At 36.4% G+C, this 24,795-nt stretch overlaps 1 protein-coding gene across 1 annotated transcript in view; it reads right to left on the reverse strand.

Moving 5' to 3' along the window:
* Positions 1-2,334: 2,334 nt before the first annotated feature.
* The window catches only part of REL (REL proto-oncogene, NF-kB subunit), a 30,408-nt gene continuing 7,947 nt past the window's right edge, over positions 2,335-24,795 (reverse strand). The window contains exons 2-10 of the mRNA XM_039240328.1: positions 22,659-22,801; positions 22,028-22,176; positions 16,866-16,957; positions 8,457-8,597; positions 7,251-7,355; positions 6,314-6,526; positions 5,456-5,524; positions 5,262-5,327; positions 2,335-4,081 (exon numbers count right to left, since the gene is read on the reverse strand). Coding sequence (XP_039096259.1) covers positions 3,318-4,081; positions 5,262-5,327; positions 5,456-5,524; positions 6,314-6,526; positions 7,251-7,355; positions 8,457-8,597; positions 16,866-16,957; positions 22,028-22,176; positions 22,659-22,801 — 1,742 coding nt within the window. The 3' untranslated portion in view covers positions 2,335-3,317. The remainder of the gene's footprint in view (positions 4,082-5,261; positions 5,328-5,455; positions 5,525-6,313; positions 6,527-7,250; positions 7,356-8,456; positions 8,598-16,865; positions 16,958-22,027; positions 22,177-22,658; positions 22,802-24,795) is intronic.

Consider the following 24,795-nt stretch of genomic DNA (forward strand, 5'->3'; position numbering starts at 1 on the left):
ATACATTTAGAGATAGAGAAGCAGGCTCCCAAATTCAAAAATTACAAATTCTGCGATCAGTAAGTAGCACCTGAAAAATGAGAAATCCTTGGAAACACTCTAAACACAGATGTAGTAGTACCTTAATATGGCTTACACAGAAAAAACAAACAAACCTGCAAAACAAGTCAATGGCTTATTTAATGAAAAACAATCCACTTAGATATTCTAATAGTCTATGTTTAAGCTTGCTAGTGCTAATATAAAATTATAGGATTCTATATTTTTAAAAACCCTCACCACCTATGAACCACTATCTAGAGATATCCTGGGTTCATATTTTGAACAGAAAAGAAATTACGCCTTCCAAGTTTTTCCTTCTTACTAGTAAGTACTTCTAAAGTAAGTTATATGCTTATGGTTTTTTAAATTACATAACAAATGCCTTGACTTGAAATCAAATTTCTGAGAAATATTAATCATACTTGTGTTTAATTTTTTTCTTCTGCTTCCGAAACTGTCCTGACCTCCAGTCTTATCTTGCTCTCCTTCCCATTTCCCAGTATCATTCAACTCAGAATTTTAATTTACATGACATCCACACATTTCCCATTTTGATTGTTCCAATAAACTTATTGGTTTGCTTGGATGCTATGTAAGTGAAATGACACACCATTTCTAGCTCAGAACATGCTCCGTATTTATGGGAGGTTCTGGTTGTAAAATAGACTAAATCTTTGACAAGCTATTTACTTAGCATCATGACAATTCCATCACAACTATTGTTGCTGCCTAAATTCTACCATGGTTTTGCCACTGAGATTGCTTTGCTTTCAAACAATTTGGATTACCAGTATTAATCTGTGACCTGAAGGTACATGATTCTGACATAAACCCAATGTCACACTAAACAGAATTGTAAAAATCATAAGCATCTAATAATTAGAGCTGGTCTTTCAAAAAACAACGTTCTATTAGTAGTACTTTGAAATATTTACTGGGTGCTTACTAGAAAGCAGACACTGTTCGACAAACTGGGGATTCAATAAACAAATGCTGAGTAAAGTCAGATACTGATAAGTGCTATAGACCAATATAAGGGAGCGGGGGCATGGGGTGTTGATGTGTAGATAGTTGAGTAAGGCCTTGATCAGTAAGCTGAAAGAATCTCAACAGTTGAGTGAAGGATGTTAAGAAGTGAGTTATGCACGTATCTGAGAGAAAAACAGGCAAGGCAGGTAGGATACCAAATATAAAGAGTCTGAGGCACGAGTATACTTGGTGTTTTTTTTTAAGAGAGGCTCCAAGTGTCTGGAGCTGAATGAGGAAAAGAAGACGGTAAGAGATGAGGCAGGAGAGGGAGTGTGGGCCTGCTACTTTTAAGGACTTTGGTCTTTACGGTGTGTGGGAGTAGGGAGCCACTGGATTGAGCAGATGAATGCTACCATTTGACTTGTTTTAAAAATAATTATTCTGGCTACTTTTGGGAGAATAGACAGTAGGGACACAAGGATGTAACAGCATTCTGGAAGGCTATAGCTTCTAGGCAAGAGATGATATGATAGTGGCTTAGAACAAGAAGTTGATAGTAGAGGTCATAGGTGGTGAGCTCTGGATATATTTGAAGGCAGGGCCTACCAGATTTGCTGGTGGACTGGATTTGGAGATAAAGAATGGAGGATAACTCCATCGTTTTGGACCTGACCAACTTTAGGAGCATGACATTGCCATTAGTAAGTTCGGGAAGACTGAAGGAGAAGCAAGTTTGGGAGGGAAGATCAAGAACTCAGTTTTGATTATGTTGAGTCTGAGCTTTAATTAGGTTCTGAGTAGAGATGTCAAATAAACAGTTTTACATACATATGTAAGCTCCAAGTCTGGAGGTCAGGGGATAGGTCTAAGGGTAAAATTTAGGAAGCGAGCATAAAATTGGATGAGATCATAATGAGTCAGGAAGCATTAAGAAGAGAAGTCTAAGGAAACTTCTTCACCTTAAAGACATGGATGTAAAGCTAAAATCACAAGCAATTCTAAAGGTAGAGATTTAAGTCCAAAATGTAGAGAACTTCCCCTACCTTGAAAGCTTACTTTAACTCTCTTCTGTCCAAGTTAAATTTTTAAAGATCTTTAATTTGCATTTAAATCTAAGAAACTCAGGGGCACCTGGGTGGCTTAGTCAGTTTAAGCATCCCAATATGATTCCTAGCCAGGGTCATGGGATCGACCCCTGCATCAAACTCCGCAAGGAGTGTGGAGCCTGTTCAAGATTCTCTTTCCTTCTGCCCCTTTTCCCCAGTTCACACTCACTCTCTCTCTCTCTTTAAAAAAAAAAAAAAAAAAAAAAATCTAAGAAACTCCAGAAAACCCCTTAGGGGTCACCTTGGCCCATGGGTCTCAAAAATAATAAGTAATTCATTTTCCCAATGACATAGTCATTACAGGTTTTACCTTAAATTTGCTTAAAAGCAAATATCAGTTAATTCATTTACCTAAGAATACATTAATACAATATAAAAGAAGTATAAAAAAGTATATTTGGAAAAACCAGAGCCTTGCTCTCACCTTCTCCTCATTCTGTCCTGGGGAAATGGGGTAGGACTCTAAAGACAATTCCCACCGCACACAGTATCAGGTCACATGTTTCAAAAGAAGAAACAGTAAGGCCCTTTTAAATTTCTACTTCAGAATTTTCCTTTTATGGTACTTTCTAGCTTTATATTCAATATACCCAAAGTTGTGTGTGTGAGAGGGGGGGGTGGTTAATGGGAAAATTGGTTTTATTCAATATTTAACACGGCACCAATTCATTATACACTTCTTATGGTCAAATAATGATTTAACCTATGCTGAAGTATGTGCTAGTTTAATAAACCTTCAGTGGATGTCAGATTCTAAAAGTCGTCCTAGCCTAGAAGTACAGTCTATGTAGATTTATCTACTCTTTGAAGCAGAGGTCTTCTGTAAATGCTGGATGACTTCTTTCCTCTTCCTGAAGTTAGGAAATGAGTTCATCCCTCTCTTCCAAGCTGTAGCTTCAGCACTGAAGATTCATCTTTCATTATGTCCTGACAAATTCTCTGCCAGCTAAACAAGGAGCTCCAGAGCCAAGACTGCCTGTTAGAGGAATGCCCTACATACCCAAAGTTTTATACTTCTCTCTGATAAAGAAGTTTTGAACTGTCATCTCTTAAATGAAAAACAAAACAAAACAAAACCCTATGTTATAGTCTCAGTCAGAGAAATATAAAATACTGTATCTATATAGGTAACATCAAAATGGTTACAAACATTTCAAAGGATTTAAATCTTGAGTAACCATTTAAATCACACAAGTTACCTTAAAAATATTCAAATGCAAATGAGTCGCTCAATTGCTCATTCTGCATAGTGCCAATACCCGAATACTGACTATGAACAAAGCCATGACTGTTCGGATTAGTACCGTTTGATGGCCCTGACTCATTTATCATACTGTTATCTGTACAATTGAAGTCAGATCCCTCAAACGCCTCAGACTGTGAAACAAAAGTAGCAGAACTGGAACTGGCGCCTGCTGACATACTGGAAGAGGACATCTGATGGAGCTGTCTCAAGTCTCTCGGGTCTAACACTGAATTACATGAGGGGTTTTCAAGATTCATGCTCACAAGTCTTGGATTATCAGACTCCCTCATGCTGTCATTCATATTCACAGGGCAATTCGATAGCATGTTGGCATCAGAAATACCATATAAATCAGCGGATGACATGGATGATGTTTCCATTCTGCCTATGTCATTAGTATTGTTATAAATGCAAGCATTAGAGGCATTCAAATCACTCACAAGAGGTATTTCCAGATATGATGAGATACCTTGTGAATTAGAGGAAAGTGTCCCTGTTGAAAAACTACTCAGTGGATTTGTATTGACGGAGCGTGAGGTGGGGTGGGCCCCTGAAGACCAGCTTGAAGGCTGAGATCCCATTGCAGGTATGGTTGAAGTATGATGTGACAATGCAATCGAGATGGACACAGATGAAGAATAGTAGGAATCTGTTTGACTTGAAATGCCTGTGCTCCTGGGCATATCTGTTAAAACTGCACCATGAGAAAAGTTTGATTCTGTGGGAAGGAAAATATATTTTTACAAAACTGAAATAAAAGTATAAAAATATTATCTCTAAATTAAAATTGCATAAACACACTAATAAAAAACATTTTCAAGGAAACTAACAGCTTAGATAAAAATATTAAATTGCACTAAAATTATTATGAGTCTAAAGCTGCACTCTAACACTTACTATTTTACAAATACCTTTAATTTTGTAAGTTATTTTGGCATAGTTAACTTTACTCCAGTTAAATATGAAAATCTAGTTTCTAAGGCCCTAGAAGGTATTTTTGAAAAGCGAAAAATAAATCCCAGAATTTCAGGGGTCCTTGGCTGGCTCAGTCAGTAGAAGGTACGACTCTTGATCTAAGGGTTTTGAGTTCAAGCCCCAACACTGGGCATAGCGATTACTTTAAAAAAGAAAGTATTTAAAAAAAAAATCAGAATTTCAGGCAATGGGAATCTAAATAGCCAAAACCATTTCATATTCACTATTTTTAGGAGAAAATGGAGGGATGGAGGAAATGTTCATGACAGATAACTAAAAAAATCCACATAATTTGCTAAGATATATCAAGCTAGAACACTAAGGTACCACAAAATTCCCAGTCAAAAATTAAGGAGTCTGTATTTATTTATATAGTATGTGACTGCTGTACATACTAAACTAGGAAAAAGCACTGATTTAAGAATGTTAAGGGGAAGGAAAGCCTTCTATTTAAATAACCTTGGCTGAATGATCTAAACCGGAGATACACCAAATATTTTAGCCTCTGTGGGCCATATAGCTTCTGTTGGAACTACTCAATTCTGCCACTATAGTGCAAAAAGAGCAGTCACAGATAGTATGTCAACAAATGAGCATGGCTGTGTTCCAGTAAAACTTTATTTTTTAAGATAAGCGACTGGCCAGATCCAAACCACTTCTTCTATGATACACAAATAATTAAGTAAAATTACCACCATACGAACAAATGTAATTTCTCAAACAATGAATCCCAAAAACATAACCATAGTTTCCAACAGGACCTTAAACTAAGATCAATCTATTTAATATTCAAAGCATGAAAAAATGTGTGGGAATGGAAAATAGCAAAGAAGCAGTTTTCATTCTTAAGAATGGAATTCCAATATACTGTGCAAAGCACTGGTCTTTTGACCATAAGGAGTAGTCTACAGCGGATAAAATACCTTTTTTGATGAATCTTCCTTCTCCGGTTGGTCCCAGACCAGGTCTAGGTCTTTCAGGAAAATTAACTGTTGTGATAGAGTTTTTCCATTATTAAATGCAATTTTAAAAATAACATCAGTTAAAATTTGGAAAATGGAATAAAGTAAAAATCCCCAAATCTATTTAAATACAAATCAATCCAAAATACTCTTACCACAATCTTGCCACAGTTTCTGGAAAAGTAGAGTTGTTTTTTGTTTCTTTGCTTTATTGCCATAAGTATCTGGTTAAAAAGAAAGCAGCAAAGTATGTGAATCATCATAGGATTATGCTGTTTCTCCTTCAACAACTAAATAAGTTGCTGAAGAAAATGCTTTAAACAAGTATATATAATATGGATTTAGTAAGTGTTGCAGAATGTGTCCCAAGTCAGCAGTAAAAGGTATAATCATCTTGTTTTCTTATAACACTTATAAGTCAAGAATGTCAACTAACTCAATAAGGGCAGATTAAGGAGCAAACCAAAATGGAGACCAGTCTCTGAGTGGCAAGTTTTCCATCTATAAAAAGAGCACGATAAGGACAAAAACAGAGCCTCAAATATAAAATAAATTTTGATGAACAGTTCAGATACTTTGAAACTATTCCAGATTCCTTTCTAAAGAAAGAGATGCAAAGAGCATAAAGATAAAAAAAAAAAAAAAAAAAAAAAATCAGCTGAAAACTTTCAGGAAATAAAATGTAAACCATGAATAAACATAACTGTATTCAAATATATCTAATAAGAAAATGTTGTTAGGAGAACTTTAAGAAATATATATTGGGGTGACTAGGTGGCTCAGTTGGTTAAGCGTCTGTCTTCAGCTCAGGTCATGATCTCACAGTTCTTGAGTCTGAGCCCTACTTTGGGCTCTGTGCTGTCAGTGTGGAGCCCGCTTTGGATCTTCTGCGCCCCTCACTCTGCCCCTCCCCCACCTGCATCCACATGCTCACACTCTCTTACTTTAATTAAAAATAAGTAAACATTAAAAAAAAAAGAAATCTATAAAACATTACCACCAAGAAGTCATACCTTTTTCATCTGGCAGATATCTGAAATCCATAGATTCACTAACTTCCTGGTCAGAAGGTCTCCGCAACTGCATTTTTACTGTTACTGGTTCTGTTATAGCTCTGCAATATGGTGGAGTCTTAAAAACAATGGCTACTTGACGGTGTACATCAGCTTGTGAAAAGATACCTTTTGCTTCCCAATCGTTCAACACAAACCGAACTTCTATGTCATCTAGTGAATACAAAAGCAAAGAAATAGCAATGGGAAAACAAAATCCACCTATTAATCTAAAATACAGATTGGGGGCACCTGGGTGGCTCAGTCAGTTGAGCTTAGGTCATGATCTCACAGTTTGCGAGTTCAAGCCTCACGCTAGGCTCTGTGCTGATAGCACAGGACCTGCTTGGGATTCTCTCTCTACCCCTCCCCTGCTTGCCCACATGCACTCTTTCTCTCTCTAAATAAATAAACATTAAATAAATAAATAAAATAGTCCCAGACTTACAATGGTTAAACTTAACAGTTTTTTGACTTCATGATGGTGTGAACGCAATATGCATTCAGTAGAAGGTGTACTTCAGATTTTAATCTTTTCTTGGGCTAGCAATATGCAGTACAATACTCTGATGATGCTGGGCAGCGTCAGCAAGCCACATCAGCCACCTGATCAGGTGGGTAAACAACTGACACAACTGTTCTGTTCTTTAGTACAGTTGTCGATAAATTACAGGACATAGTCAATACTTTATCATAAATAGGCTTTGTATTAGATCATTTTGCCCATCTGCAAGCAAACGTAAGTGTCCTGGGCATGTTTAAGGTAGGCTAGCCTAAGCTATGATGTTTGGCAGGTGAGGTGCATTTTCAATTTAAGATTATTTTCAATTTATAGTGAGTTTATCATGGTGTAACCTCACTGTATATTCTAAATTCAGTGAAACAATGAAATAAATACCTTTCTGAACTTTGTCACACAGTAGAAATATTTCATCTCCTCCTCTGACACTTCCACAGTTCTTGTTTACACGACAAATCCTTAATTCTGCAGTATTTGGAGCACCTAAACATGAAGGATTTTTTTTTAATTAGTAATATTTTTTAGTCCTTTTTTAGGGTGAGAATTCTAGGAAAACAACTTACAGAGATAAAAGCATTAGTGTATAAATAAATTAAGGACACTAAAAACAACAATAACCCACATCTGTCCTTTTCCTTTTTAACTACATTGCCCAATCTGGTTTAGAGCCTTGTGACTTCATTTCTTGGCAACAACGGGTCCTCTAGTTAAATCTCCCTGTTTCTAAATTTGGATTCTTTCAATCTATCCTACACATTGTCACCAGATTAATCTCTTCAATCATGATTATAACCCTATAGCAATGCAATTTCGTGCTTCCTATTATTAGGAATACAATTTCAATAACTCTCCTTAGCAATTCAGAGTTCTCCATGATGAGGATACTCTGATCCACCTTTATAGGCCTATGTCCCACTATGCCTCTACATGCAATACAGGCAGTCATATACCATGAGTGGATGCATATAAAAGCAAATACACACAAACTTTGGGGGCAATTTCATAATCTTCTAAAACTACAAATATTCATATCCTGTGATCTAGCATTTGCCAACATTTCTACTTCTGTAAAATCATGATGGAGACACATTTGCACTAAGTATGCACATACAGGATATTTACTGAAGTACAATTTGTTAGAGGAAAAAGTGAAGAAGGAAGCAAACCAAATGTCTTGTAATAAGATGATGATTTAACAAAATTGTTATACAGCCATATAAAGAAATATGCAGTTACTAGAAAGAATAAGGTACATGAAGGGGAAAAAGGCTAAAGATATATTGCTAAGAGAAAAAAAACTTTTTTAAGGAATTGTGATGATTTTTTTAAAGTTGCTAAAACAATATTGTATGAAAATGATTTGTTTTCATATATGAAGAAATTGGTTAATATGTACCTGAGGAAAGTGATTATCTTTGAAGAAGGAGACCAGAGAAGATTACTCTTGTTATTTTAGTAATGCTTGAACTTTTCTTATAATGATCATACTTTTTCTAACTGCCAAAATACTGTAAAAAATTTAAACTAAAAAAAGCTAAAACACCACAAGCTAATGCTACAAATATAAGAAAATAAAGTACTTACGGTTGTCATATATTGGGTTAGAGACAACAGGAGGTAGAGCAGTTGTCAAATTACCATGTTCATCAGGGAGGAAAACTTGAAAACATAACCTCACCACATTGAGGTCACAATCTTCAATATCAAGCAGCTGTTGTTCAGGAACTGAATATAAATAGTACATTTTTTTAAGAATGTAAAATAGTCATATAGAACTAAAATCCTGCTAAGTCCTCCTCCCTGTCCAACATATCCAATAACCCTAAGCAGTATCCAATCTGTGCTAACAAAATAGAATGGCACACAATCCAAGAATGCCTTTTATCATTACCATCATGTAGTCAGTCACTAACAGTATTCATTAAGTTATAGCCAAGGTCAGGAAGTAACTATCCTAAGTTATCTGAAATTTAGAGTAGAACCCCAAATTGACATTAATAATTGAGACATTTTTACAAAATGGTTGAAGGTTACACACAACAGAGAATAGGAAGAATGTAAAAGAGAATATAAATCTGTGTAAGAATTACTATCATCCTGTTTTACAGATAAAGAATTTCATTTTTTAACATTTATTCATTTTTGAGAGACAGACAGTGCAGGGGGAGGAGGGGCAGAGAGAGAGGAAGACATAGAATCCGAAACAGGTTCCACCTTGCTGAGCTGTCAGCACAGAGCCTGATGCGGGGCTCGAATTCACGAACCGCAAGATCATGACCTGAGCCAAAGTCAGACAATTAACTGACTGAGCCACCCAGGTGCCCCAAGAAGTGATGTTAACGAGATGAAATTACTTCTCCAAAGTTTCACAGATAGGCAGTGGTAGAGAAGGAATTCAAACTAAGAAGTTGTTGAATCCTAAACGTATGCTCTTAAAAACTGAACTCAATTAGAACACTTTACATGTTTTGCATAGAAGTGACATACATAAAAATAACTACTAAAATCTGGAACAATATGTTAGGGATTAAACATGAAGAAGAAAATAGATGATATAAGGTAACTAACTAGTTTCCATAAGGAATTTTATGTACAAATTAGGTTTACTTTAAAAGAAACAAAAACACAGCAGGAAAATTTTGCAGTTCTGAAAAAAATACAAAAACCTATTCTTTATGACAGAATATATGTAGCAATAGTTTGGTAACTTGATATTTGAAGAGAAATCCCATTCAACAAGAAAATACTGACTGCATTTTCAAATAACATAAGCTGTAGCAAAAAATAACAGCCATAGTTTTTTTTTTTTTAATGTTTTATTTATTTCTAGGAGAGAGAGAGAGAGACAGCGTGAGCAGGGGAGGGTCAGAGAGAGAGGGAGTCACAGACTGAAAAAGGCTCCAGGCTCTGAGCTGGCAGTCAGCACAGAGCCCGACGCGGGGCACGAACCCACGAACCGCGAGATCATGACCTAAGCGAAAGTCGGACGCTTAACCGACTAAGCCACCCAGGCGCCCCCATAACAGCCATAGTTTTTAAAAGCATGAAATACATAGTGAATTTTTTTATGAAATTTTATTTTTCAGAAAGTATGAAAATTTGAAATACTAAATTTCAAAACACAGTTAAATACCAAATTCTTTGGTCCTTACAGGAAATAACTAATAAAATGACAATGCAATTTTGACTGTTTTTATTTAAACTATGCTCACAATCTTAGTAGCTATCAGAACACTTAAAATATTCCATTAGTGCTCATTGCTATCAGCGTGGAGCCTGCTTGGGATCCTCTGTCCCCCCTCACTCTGCCCCACCCCTACTCATTCTTTCTCTATCAAAATTAACATTAAAAATTTTTTTTTATTTTATTTTTTGACGTTTATTTATTATTATTATTTTTTTTTACAAATAGTTTATTGACAAATTAGTTTCTACATAACACTCAGTGAACATTAAAAATTTTTAAATATTCCCATTAGTATTCTTTTTTTTAAAGCTAGCTTTATTAATTCATTTATTTATTTAGAGAGACTGTGAGCAGGAGAGGGGATGAGAGAGAGGGAAAGAGATGAAAGAATCCCAAACAGGCTTCATGCTGCCAGCGCAGAACCCCATGCAGGGCTCAAACTCAGCAACTCTGAGTTCATGACCTAAACAGAAATCAAGAGTTGGACACAACCGACTGAGCCACCTACGCGCCCTCTCGTTTGTATTCTTAAGCCATGCATTTGAAGGAGTCTACAAGAACATATCTATCTGTATAACTAAAAAGTCAAAATATTATTACATAACACCTGTGATGCAGGTGTTCATATCATAACATAATATGGTATAACAGGAGTGGCTGAAAGGAGTTTATTACAAATAACAAAAGACACTCCCTTTCACTTTTTTTGCTGTTTTCCCTTAAGAAAGGTTTTAGGAGCTCTATGCCAGGAATGGAGGTGAAGACCAAATATATATTTATTATAAATCACAATATCACAGAAACCTAGAGAGGTAAGTTCAGAATGAGAGGCCTCTTTTTTTTTTTCCCCAGCCTGCCAATTTTCTAAAGAGGTGGCTAAAAAAATAAGAAATTACAATAAATTATTAGTAGCCTGTAGGGGAAAAATAAAGGAGTTCAGGGTATACTGAGGATGGAGGATCTGAAAAATGCCCAATACTTTGGTTGGGGCCCTGGAGGAGATATATTTGAGGAGTTAAGAATGGACTGGAAGAGGGGCGCCTGGGTGGCTTAGTCGGCTAAGCGTCCGACTTTCGCTTAGGTCATGATCTCGCGGTTCATGGGTTCGAGCCCCGCGTTGGGCTCTGTGCTGACTGCCAGCTCAGAGCCTGGAGCCTGTTTCGGTCTGTGACTCTCTCTCTCTCTGACCCTCCCCTGCTCACGCTGTCTCTCTCTCTCTCTCCTAGAAATAAAAAAAATTAAAAAAAAAAAAATTAAAAAAAAAAAAAAAAGAATGGACTGGAAGAGGGCACATGGGTGGCTCAGTCAGTTAAGCGTCCGACTTTGGCTCAGGTCATGATCTCACGGTTCGTGGATTGGAGCCCCGCATGAGGCTCTGTGCTGACAGCTAGCTCAGAGCCCAAAGCGTGTCTTCAGATTCTGTGTCTCCCTCTCTCTCTGACCTTCCCCTGCTCATGCTCTCTCTCTCTCAAAAATAAATAAAAACATTTTTTTTTAAAAAAAGAATGAACTGGAAAGATACCGGATCCAGAGACAAAGTCCACCTTCAAATAACCTGTATCATTCACGGATTTGAGGTGATCTGAGATTGCCAGGGACTAGCCACCTACCATAAGAAAATCTTCTGAAGGCTAATAACAACATCCTAGACATAAAACCTTTAGAATTTTTCATATACAATGACTGGTATTCTATTTTAAATAATCAGGCATATGAGAAGACAAAATAAAATGATTAAAATGAAGAAAAGAAAAACAACAGTCTATAGAAACAGACCACAAAAGATTCAAATAGTGAAGTCTTCAGACACGTGATTTAAAATAACTATATTTAAGGATGCCTGGGTGGTTTAGTCAGTTAAGCATCCGACTCTTAACTTCAGCTCAGGTCATGATCCCACAGTTTGTGAGTTTGAGTCCTGTGTTGGGCTCTGTGCTGACAGCATGGGGCCTGCTTGAGATTCTCTCTCTCCCTCTCCCTCTCTGCCCCTCCCCTGCTCATGGTCTCTATCTCAAAATAAATAAATAAATAAAATTATTAAATAAAAAATATTTAAAATAACTATATGTAATGTATTCAAGGAGTTACAAGACAAAATTGAACTTAGTACAGAACTTGAAACAATTAGGAAAGAAACCAAACAAATTCTAGAACTGAAAAATACAATAAACTGAAATTAAGAATACAATCACATGTATCAACAGTTTTATGAAACTTTGTTTTTGTGTCTTCTCTTTCTATATGCCAAGGACTAAAATGTTTACCAAGAGTTTTTAAAAATGTTGATTTACACTAAAATTTGTAATCCATTTTCAGCTGACTTTTGTATATAGCAAGAGATAGAAGAATCCAACTTAAGTCTCATATTTTCTTAAGTCTGTTTCTGGGGTCACAATTCTACTCCACTGGTCAGTCTGTCTATTGCCACCCCAATACTACATTGTCTTAATTAATACTTCTCTTTTTAATAAATTCTAATATTTGATAAAGCCAGTTTCTCATCACTATTTCTCTTCTATAAAGTATCCTCCTTTTCCTGTTCAGAATAATTTTATCATATTTAATGAAAAAAATTTGAAGAGTTTGGAACTGCATTAAATCTGTGTATCAATTTGCAGAAAAATGCCATCTTTATAATATTGATATTAGTGAACATGACCTATCTCTCCTTCACTGTAGGTGTTCTCTACCCTCTCATAATGAAATTTTATAATTTTCCCTTAAGAAATCTTCACTGTCATGGGGCGCCTGGGTGGCTTAGTCGGTTAAGCGTCCGACTTTCGCTTGGGTCATGATCTCGCGGTTCGTGGGTTCGAGCCCCGCGTCGGGCTCTGTGCTGACTGCCAGCTCAGAGCCTGGAGCCTGTTTCAGTCTGTGACTCCCTCTCTCTCTGACCCTCCCCTGCTCACGCTGTCTCTCTCTCTCTCCTAGAAATAAATAAAACATTAAAAAAGAAAAAATTTTAAAAGAAATCTTCACTGTCATTTCTTAGATTTGTTGCCACATACTTTATATTTTCTGACATAATTTCCTTTAATTATTTACTGATGATATATAGAATGCTACTGACATCTGTATATTGATTTTATATTATTCACCTTTAAGTTAGTATTTTAATAACCTACTTGTATGTTCTTTTAAGTTTTCACCATAAAGAATAGCTTCTGATAATTACAGTTTTATTTCTGCGTTTTCAATCAGGTGTCATTGCCCTAGCTATATTCTTCACTACAGTGTTGAACAGAAGTAGCCAAGAATACACATTCTTTTCTCATTCCTAACTTCAAAGCCAATGCTTCTGATGTCTTCTTCATTTAGGATAATGCTTGCTATAGGTTTTTAAATATATACGTATCATTCTATAATACAAAATGCAGTATTTTATTCTGCAATATGAAGAATGCTTCTCAGCTTTTAAAAATATGCAAAATCTAAAGCAGGAGAACAATCAAATTCTCTTAAATTTCTCTTAAACTATTTTAAAATTTCCCTTTACACTTGACCAAAAGGCAACAAGGTAACAAATGTTCTTAATCTGTCTTTAGAAATAAGTATTACTCCTTAGTCCTAAAAGCAATATGTACAAGAATTTTATCAGAAAGATATTACCATGATGTATTTATCTTGGAAGTAAGGATTCAAAATTTTAAAGTCAGTTAGTGTATCTATTAGTTCTAGAGATGTGACATTTCCAAAATTCCAATACAGTTAAATATTACTGAAATACAAGTAAACATCAGGACAAAAATACATAGTATATAGACTAATAATTTTAAAACCTCATTTCATTTAAAAGTCATTTCATTTAAAAGTCTCATTTTCAGAAAAAAAATGAAGTTTAGTTATAATTCATTTAGTGTGCTATTTAAAATGTATAGAGGGGCGCCTGGGTGGCTCAGTTGGTTAAGTGTATGGCTCTTTTTTTAAAAAAATTTTTTTTAATGTTTATTTATTTTTGAGAGAGAGAGAGCACGCATATGAGCAGGTGAGAGGCAGAGAGAGAAGGAGACAGAGACTCTGAAGCAGGCTCCAGGCTGTTAGCACAGAGACCAATGCAGGGCTGGAACTCACACACCACTAGATCATGACCTGAGCCAAAGCTGGACACTTAACCAACTAAGCCACCCAGGCGCTTGGAAGCATCTGACTCTTGATTTCAGCTCAGGTCATGATCGCATGGCCATGGGCCCAAGTTACCTAAATTAGTTTTTGGTGTTTTGAGTTTTTTTCAAGGGGATTAGATTTTGTTTTGCTTAGTATTAGAAATGTACATTTGAGGGGGCACCTGAGCGGCTCAGTCGGGTAAGTGTCCAACTCTTGATTTCCGCTCAGGTCCGTATCTCACAGTTTATGGGTTCGAGCCTTGCATCGGGCTCTGCACTCTCTCTCTGTCTGCCCCTCCCTTGCTTGTGCTCACTCTCACTCTCTCCCTCTCTAAAATAAATAAATAAACTTAAAAAAAGAGAAATGTACATTTTAGGTCTTATTTCAGTATTTTAGGAAAACAATAATATATAGTAACTATAATTTCTATTATGAAAACTACATCAGAAAAGAGAATGAAGCCTACTCTAACCATCCCTATTTAAATTCATAACCTTTTCCCCTTAACTACAGATTCCTGACTCTTTATACTGATTTTCCCCCTTTGAACTTTTCATTGCCGAATAAATTACATACTACATTTATTTAGTATATTTGTTAATTGTTGGTCTTTCTCCACAGAAATAGAAGCTCTTCAAAGGCAGGAATTTCTGTTTGTTTTGTTCACTAACTTATCCCAAGCACCTACAACAACCTATGACTGTAAAGATTTAACGAGGTAGAAACCTATTGAAGGAATGAATGTATTAGTAGTTAAGATGCGTAACCTACTGTATATAAATAGGAAACTTTTACCTGAAGGCATTTAGTTGTGAAGATATTTGTTTTAACAGCAATATAAATATATGGTTTAGGTATCAAAATAAAATATAAGCAAGTTCCATCATAGATCCTATCTACAATGAGCATAAAATCCATCTAATAAGACAAATGCTAAAGAATTAAATAATCCACCAGATGTCACAAAGCTTTTCATGACCATCTGCTGAGTGACTGGTATATTAGGGGGTATTACCTTGGGCTCATGAGCTTTTCGAAAAGGCTTTCAGGGCATTTCAGGTAAGGAAACAACTTGAGTATTTGGGGTAGACAAGTACAAACAAGGTGTGTTAACTCACTCATTTGTTCATTTTCTCTTTCAGCAAATTTTAATTAAGCCCTACCATGTTCCAGACACTAGGCTGTGTTAGAGATACATAGAAGACAGTCCTTCAGAGCCTCAGGAATCAGTGAAGGAGAAACATGCAAACACAATATACATATAGCAAATCATATTGGAAAGATGCACAACATTTCAGAAAACAATACTTTGCTCTGTGGCAAGGTCACAGAAAGCTTCAAAGACATAACTCTTAAACTTGAAGGCTGAACAGGAAGAATTCACCAGGTAAATCAGGGCATTCTGTGTAAGGGCATTGAGTATATAAAGGCAGAGTAGCAAGAAGGAATGTGGCTCTTCTAACATGGGAAAATAGTTCAGATAGCAAAAACAAAGCACATATGCATGCACTCATTGTTAGAGGAAGGAGAGACAAGAAGGCAAGGTAGAGGATGCAAGCTAGAGGCAAAGTTGAAATGGAAAACAAGGATCAGATTATCAAAGGCTTTGAATGCTATGATTGAGAAGCTGAATCTAGCAAATATATCAGACTTTTTCAAAGAGTGATTCATGGATGACTTGCATCAGAATCCTCTATGAACCTATTCCTTAAATTAACTTTCATATCCCTTAAATTTTATTTTTATACATCCAGGAAAAACACAAACCAATAATATAAGGACATCGTTTTTTTTTAAGTTCATTTATTTATTTTGAGAGAAAGAGAGATCATGAGCCCCGGAGGGGGAGAGAGAGGAAAGAGGGAATTCCAAGTAGGCTCTGATATCAGAGCCCAACACAGGGTTCAATCTGAGCTGGAACCAAGAGTCGGACGCTTAACCAACTGAGCTACCCAGGCACCCCAACAATATTAAGGATGTCTTAAATATGACAGAGACATCTATTTTTGAAAATTTTATAGTCGTTCAATTCCCAAATTATGCTTATTTAAGTAGCTGCAGAAGACTACAATGGAGACTAACCGTAGTGTAGGATGCCAGCATTTAGCTTGGTATAGTCATTTATCTATCCAAATACACAGTGCTCACAATTGCCAGGCACTACACCAGATCACTCCATCCCTGACAAAACCCCCTAACCAGTAAATATCTGGCCCTATACATACATAAATACGCTATGAGAATATTTTGTATAGCTTCTACTATTTCTGTATGTCTTCTTCCACACTGGAATTCATTTAAATTTCGCTGTTGAATATGCCCTTGGTTTAAATGCACTTCAGTACCATATAACCACAGTGCTTATTCAACATTCAGGAAAGGTAATGTATACCATCTGCTGAGGTGGCAAAAGGAAGGCCACATTCAAAAAGAATCAGAACACTTTTGCGGTTTTCTTATAGAAAACAGTGATACTCTCCACTGATACCAAAAAGCCGTATCTGCCAAAGAATATTTTTTCCAGTACTATGAAAGATTTTAAATATTCTTCATTCCTCAGATGGAGGTATATGTCAACAAGTAGAAAAGTGAACAGGGAACTTAAGATAGCTCTTAAAGCATAGGTTCAAGATACAAACAATTCACTAACACAAACATGTCAATACCCAAATAACATAAATGATTATATCAAACATACTTACCATTGAAAGGGTTGATTCCTGCCTTTATTCTTGATATAATAGCTTCTTTTACTTCTTTTTTCTTTACACATCGAATACCCAAATTTTGAAAACTAGAAGGAAAACAAAAATTTCAAACTGCTTTACAATAAATACAAGGGCATATAAATGAGGTTTTACCAAAGAAAACTGCAAAAATCAAGCTTATATCCTATATGTATGTCAAACACACCAACATAGATGAAGATTAACAGGAAAGTGATACCACCAAGCTAAAATTGATCCCCCCCAACAAAAAAGTTGTAAAAAGATGCCCATAGGCTGAAGCCCATGGGTTTTTGAAGAGCCCACAGAAGTGTTGCCTACCTTAAAAAAAAAAAAAAATGTACACACGGTATGAACATTTAACAATCAAGTTAACTGCATAAAAATGTCTGGATTTCAGGCTTCTCTTGAACATTCTAAAGGTCTGGCAATAGTAGACTGGCACAGAAATACCTGGCTGGAGCTGAACGGCTGCAGTCTCATTTATGCAGGGCTTTCCAATTTACTACTGTGCCTGCTAGTCCTCTTGCCCTGATCCATTCCATAGACATTTGATTTCTGAGCCCTGACTTCACTGCTAGTAGCAATGGAGTATGCTATATTTTTTTTTTTTTTTTTTGGAGTATGCTATATTATATGAAGTTATAATAATCATAAGAAAACACAGAAATGTTATAAATTAGAAAGACATTTAATATGAACAATAATATTTAACAAAAGTTTCAAAATGTCATTTATGGAAAACTTCTCAATAGCTACAAATATTACTAATTTGCATAATGTAGCATAGATGATGGAGGGGGGAACTCCCCTACCACCACGAGTCATACTTGTTCCCACATGGAAAAACCATGACATCATTAAAGCTGGGTGGGTGTGAATAAGGAAGCAAAACTTGGTTATAATAACATTACTATTTGTTCAAACTTCATAACAGCACTTTGCAACAGGAGGCTACCTGCCTTGTTTGCTCTTCTCCAGGCTCGTGCTGTCTTATGTTCATGCTCTTTACCTTTACCATACTTGTGATTTTGTTAGCACGTAAGATATCTTTGACATGTCTTTCCTCTGCTTCCAATAATTAAAAAATAAATCTTGAATCCATAATCCTTTCTCAAAACCCTGAAACCATAATCCTCTTCCTCAAAAGTATTCTACTTCTTTGAAAGATTCATAGCTTGGTTCTCATTTTTTTTCTTTAACAAAAAATTTTAATGAATGAAATTTGAGATTCCTACCCTGTACCAAAAACTGGAAAGTAATGGGGACATACATACAATCCCCCCCTCATGCAGCTTACAGTCTAGTGCAGGGGCTGACAAACTATTGCCCCCAGACCATATCTAGCCTGCCACCTGTTTTTGCAAATACAGATTTTTTGGAACACAAGACAAACCAATTTGTTTACATATTGTCTAGGCGTGCTTTCATGCTACAACAGAACTGAGCAGTTTCAGCAGAGACCATATGGCCTGCAAAGCCGAAACTATTTATTATCTGGCTCTTTACAGAGAAAGTCTAGTGAAGCAGATATAGCAGTATTAAATAATCACATGCAAAAGACAAATGCTGGGGCACCTGGGTGGCTTAGTTGTTTTACACGTTCAACTTTGACTCAGGTCATGACCTCACAGTTCATGAGTTTGAGCTGTGCATCAGGCTCTGTGCTGACAGCTCTGAGCCTGGAGCCTGCTTAAGATTCTGTGTCTCCCTCTCTCTCTGCCCCTCCCCTACTCACACTGTCTCTCTCTTTCTCTCTCTCAAAAATAAAAACATTAAAAATAATAACAATGATAAAAAAAAAAAAACCCAAAAGGCTAATGCTAAACTGAAATCCTAACAAATTTTATAAAGGAGACATATACTATGTCATAGGAGTCTTTTATGGGAGAGACTTGTCAATTCTGGAAGGACAGACAGGTTTACTATACAAAGTAATAATATAAACAAGTGAAGTAGGGGAAGAAAAGAGTAAAGTGACTCCAAGCAGAAGGAACAGAACAAGCAAAGGTCCCTATAGAAGAGCATTGTGAGCACAGCAAACTGAAGGAAGGCCTCTGTGACTGGAGTATAAAGTTCAAGGAAAGCACAGTATAATGGCAAGCCAGAAATAGAAGCAGAGCATGTGGACCTCAGAGACCAATAAGGAATGGTGTCCTTATTCTAAGAGCCATATAAAGCCATTAAAATGTTTTAAATGGGGGGCGCCTGGGTGGCTCAGTTGGTTAAGCGTCGACTTCAGCTCAGATCATGATCTCACGGTCCATGGGTTCGAGCCCCACGTTGGGCTCTATGCTGACAGCCAGCTCACAGCCTGGAGCCTGCTTCAGGTTCTGTGTCTCCCTCTCTCTCTGACCCTCCCCTGCTCATGCTGTCTCTATCTCTCTCTCAATAAATAAAATTTTAAAAAAATGTTTTAAATGGTTAAATGGTGGGGGTGGGGTGGGGAGCGCCTGGGTGACTCAGTTGGGTTAAGTGTCCAACTTCGGCTCAGGTCATGATCTCGTGGTTCGTGGGTTCGAGCCCTGTGTCGGGCTCTCTGCTGACAGCCAGCTCAGAGCCTGGAGACTGTCTTCGGATTCTGTGTCTCCCTCTCTCTCTGACCCTCCCTTGCTCATGCTGTCTCTCTCTGACTCTCAAAAATAAATAAAAAACATAAAAAAAAAATTAAAAAAAATGTTTTAAATGGGGATTTGACATTCAGATTTGTATTTGAAAAGCCACTCTGAATAAATTAATTTTTACAAAAGATCACTTTGGCTAAAGTGGAGGACAGATTTGGGGGGCAGGGGGGCGGGAATACAAAAATATGCAAGAAGACCAGTCAGGAGGCTGTTCTGGCAGCCTACATTTAGACTGCAGGTAGTGTGGTGGTGATGGAGGTCACGGAGGAAAGTGCACAGATTCAAGAGCTATTTAAGAAGTGCTTGTTAATGAAATCAATGTGTGCATCTGTGGGAGGGGTGTCATGGATGATACCCAAACTTGGGACTTTTATAGCAACCACTGAGATAAGGCACATTGGAAGATGCACTGAGAAAAAAGAAGTATGATCATGGTAAAATCAGGGTTTGGGGAATACTCTATTTGAGGTGCTTTTAATATTTAAGAGAATATGTCAAAAAGACAATACGACTAAATATCATTCTCCACTGAAAGGAACCAGGGCTCCTTAGGAAAAAAAACTGATTTCAGAGCTGAGGCAAGAAAAGTACAAGTCTTGAAACTTTGCTGTGTCAGAAAGTAAGGAAGTGCTCAAAGAAAGATGGGCACATATTAAAAGGACAAAGGAAGCAGGCTGAAGGGGCTTGCATTGGTCCAATATGGGTCAATGTCAACATCATAATAATGCCAGTAATGGACACTGAATATAAAAATCCAGGGGTCTACAGTGGTATCATTTTTTTTCCTTTTTTTAATGGGGAAGGGGAAAAGGGGAAAGTTTTTCTTTACAAAAGAATGCCAATTAATATCACGAATGGAAAACACTAATATCCCATGTCCCCTGAAGGGATATTTTGAGAACAACATAGCACCACATCTGTAGATTTCTCATCCAAACTGTTCTATGTTAACATGAATATATTATTCATGTTACTAACGTTAATATAAACAAGCAACCATTCATACTAATCCACACTGAACAACAATCTTCAAAACAAATGGCCCAGACTCTTCAAAAATGTTATGTCATGAAAGACCAAAAAAGACTGGGAGAGTGTTCTAAATTAAGGGAGATGTTAATAATCCTGACAGCTTAAATAAGCATGACAAGTAAATACAATGTGTGATCCTTAACAGAAACCTGGACTGTGAGGATAAACAGGAAAGCCATAAAGGGCACTGTTAGACATAACCAAGATAGTCCAAAAATTTAACTGCCTGTAACTAAGATCAAGAAAAGTAGGAAGTAAAACAGGAGAGTTTCTTCTCACAGAATTCAAGAAATAAGAAGGTTCCAAGAAAGGAGGGGTCCACCATGTAAAATGGTGTTGGCAGGTCAAATAATATCAATAGGAAATATTTCTTGCCACATGTGTATTGCTAGATATTTTTGTTTCATCTTTTATCCTAAGAGCAATATTTTTAAAGTATGTTTTCTAAATAGTCATTAGTAATATAGAAGGAGGCTACTGACATTTTCCCTGTTGTAATTAGGTTCAGCTTTTTCCAAAGGCAATGTATGTTCATTGCAAAAATGAATTATAGAATAAACACAAGTTAAAAGAAAAATATAAAACCGCACAATCTTACCCACCAAGAGACAACTACTATTAATACCAAGTATATGTATACATATATTTCTTTTTAATCACATATTGTTTTAAAACCTATTTATCTGACACAGTGTGAATATCTTTCTATACAAAGAGATATTTGCAATGTTACGTTTAATGTCTGGATGTACCAGTTTATTAAACTAGTCCCTTCTTGTTTATTACTTCAATTGCTTCAAACTTTTTGTGATTACTAACAAAGCTGCAATGGACATCACTATAGTTAAATGTCTGAACATGCTTAATTGTTTCCTGAGGATAAATTCCTAGAAATGGAATTGCTGGTTCAGGAGACATTCATATTTTTCAACATTTTCCTATGTTGTTGTTAAAGTGACTAACAGAAGGATTTTATTAACTTGTGTATTATCACCAACATGATAAATGGACCCATCTTGTGGCAGCCTCACCAACACCAAAGTGTTACGTAATTTGTTTTAATCTTAGAACTACTATTGCATGTTACTTTTACAACCTGTCCTTTTCTAAATAATAATTCCAGTTTTCCAGTTAGTTTTCTCATATTTGGCAATTTTTAACTATTAATGAAAGGACAAAGTAAAATATATGAAAGAAAACCTTTCCTAAAGTGTTCAAACTAAGAAAGAAAATCATAGCATAAAATAAGTGTACGTATACCTTTAGTAACAATAAGTATTCCTGCTACCATCATGGGCTGTGTCCACTAATAAAAAATGAAAGGGTTGTTCTAAGCAAATGGTAAGAAAATTTAAATGTAGACTATAGAAAATTAAAGTAGAATGAGAAGTTACTTTATTCTGCTAAAACATAACAGAGGTACATGGATAGTAAACAGAGCATCCTATGCTGTCCTATTCCTAAAGACATCTGTGTACTTACAACAAGGGTCTGCGTTCTTGTCCAAACTCTGCTTCATAGTAGCCATCTCTGCAGTCTTTTCCTACTAAATCATGAGGATGAGGTTTATATGGGTCGTTCTTTGTTACTAATGTAATTCTCACTTTTCCCTTTCCATAATAGTTCATAATCTGAAAAAGGGGGAAATTAAATACATGATCCATAAATTTATCTCATTAAGAATTGATCTCCTAAATGAGCATTCAATTTATATAATGTAGCTAGCACCAGATAAATAAAGTCCATTTGACTGGCAAATGCAGTTTGGATGAAACTTTCCAGAGAATACCAGAAGGGAAGAATTTACCTCTCAGTTCTTTTCTGCATTAATTTCAATTGGTCATATAATCTGATTCTGCCTAATCTCCTTTTAAAACACGTTATACCATCATATTATCATGGAGCATGAGAAAATACCTGAATGTTGGGCCACTGAATGCCAGGCTCTTATATTCACTGACGTACCATAAATACCCCCTTGAAAGCATATATTTAAGCCACAGTGGAAATGACAGCACATTGTGAAGCAACTGGATCTTCAATGTGATTGCTACAGCTAAAATATGAAGCAATTAATTAAGAGTTAGGTACACACAGGAAAATGGTCTATTACCTGGATAGATGGGTATGTTCGGTTGTTGTCTGTGCTGTGCTCCCCTGGAATGCTGCCTGCTGATCGCCCTTCACATTTGTATCTAAAACGCATTCCCCTTTGCCTGGGCTGTTCAATTATCTCTATACATGGGTTATACCCACCTGGAAATTTAAAAAAGAGGAGAGTGAGATTAGGATAGCAGTAATAATAGATTTAACCATTTTGTTTCTTTCAAAACAGCAGACTAAAAATGTTTCCCTCCCAATATTAAATAATAAGGTTGAAATGCAATTACCCAAGATTGAATGGTAAAGGCACCTTATTCTTCTATCCATAATGAACTCCTATATAGTGTTAACACAAATAATTCAAATCATATTTACTGGGTAGCACTTTATCATTTAATATCTACAGCTAATCCCAGTGTGAAGTTCTGAGGTACCCACTCCAGAGATATCCACTTCTTATATAAGAACAAGAAGAAGGGATTCCCTCAAGATTCCCACAGAAGGGTCAAGAAGATAGTCTTCAGAAGTATAATATCATATTCTAAAAGTGAGTTTAACTGCTTAATTTTACATTAGACTCTTAACAGTGGACTAAACGACTGCTAATTGAAAATGAAAATACAGGGGCGCCTGGGTGGCTCTGTCGGTTAAACGTCCGACTTTGGCTCAGGTTATGATCTCACGGTTTTGAGTTTCAGCCCCGCATTGGGCTCTGTGCTGACAGCTCAGAGCCTGGAGCCTGCTTTGAATTCTGTCTTCTCTCTCTGCCCCTCACCCCCACACACTCTGTCTCTCTCTCTCTCTTTCTCTTGAGGTTTTGAGTTCCAGCTCTGCACTGGGCTCTGTGCTTACAGCTCAGAGCCTGAGCCTGCTTTGAGTTCTGTGTCTCCTTCTCTTTCTGCCCCTCACTCTCTCTCTCAAAAATAAACATTAAAAAGAAAGAAAAAAAGAAACTGAAAATGGATTAAATCCTTGCAGAAGGATATATTTTTTTAAATATCTCCCCTGGAATCTTAAAGGATTGATACATAGTATTTCCAAACAAGTTCCAGAAGTGATCTTAAGCTCACCAGAATACTCAGTCAGTTCCACCTAAACCTTTACCAAAGTATGAGACACAACGGAGGAAAAGAAAATAATTACTTACTTTCTATAATAAATGTAATTTAAAACATGCAACTTTCAGCTGATTGAAAGAAACCAGACCAAAAGAACACATACTGTAGGATTCCATTTATATAAAACTCTCGAAGGGAAACACAATGGGTCTTACCAGTTCAGTATGAGGAAGAGGTCTTGTGAGTCCTACTTCGTCGTATCTTAATAGCAAAGACCCTGGAAATGTTGTCTAAGTCTCCTACTCTATAAAATGTGAATAATAATAATAACACCCATCTCAAAGGGTTGTTATGAGGATTAGAGGTAATGTGTGTTCGGTTCTTACCAAGTATCACACCTATACGAAATACTCAATACATGTCGTCTATTATTTATTTCAAATGCTTTCTTGAAAACAATGATTTATGGTGATACCATGATATTATAATAACTGGTACTTCAAGACTTTACCAAACAATGAGGCAAACAACACAAATTATTAGACTACAGTAGAGTCCAACAAAACAAAATTTTTTTTTGCTAACAAAATTGTGCAAAAAGTGATAGGAAGAGCAAAAGAGTCAGACATGCCTGTGTGAAAGGAAAGAGTTAATGAAGCAAAAATGTGGAGAGAGCAGAGGGGGAAGGGAGAAAGGTAGGCATCCCTACCTCATTCCTAGCAGTGAGTCCAAAGTCATGGCAGCACAGAAAAAAAAATTTAGGAATCACCAATATAACCATAATGAAAGTGAAATACACTTCCACCCTTCGAACCAAAAGCCAGAGTACACCGGGGATTTGGATTGTGCAGGGGAACCATATGATCAGATTGACATTTTAGAGTAAGAATTCTGATGTCAGTGGACAGAATGGAAAGAAAGGAGAATGCATGATGACCAGTTTAGAAGCTGTTACGATACTGAGCCCAATGATGAAGGCATATGTGACATATGGTAGTGATAACAAGAATGAAGGATTGTTTAAAATATAAATAATAATGTTCAGTCTTGGTGACTGAACATTAGGGTTAAGAGCAAGTAAAGAATCAT

The sequence above is a fragment of the Hyaena hyaena genome, unplaced genomic scaffold, assembly GCF_003009895.1.
Source record: "Hyaena hyaena isolate Hyena2069 unplaced genomic scaffold, ASM300989v1 scaffold_173, whole genome shotgun sequence".
Taxonomy (NCBI): Eukaryota; Metazoa; Chordata; class Mammalia; order Carnivora; family Hyaenidae; genus Hyaena; species Hyaena hyaena.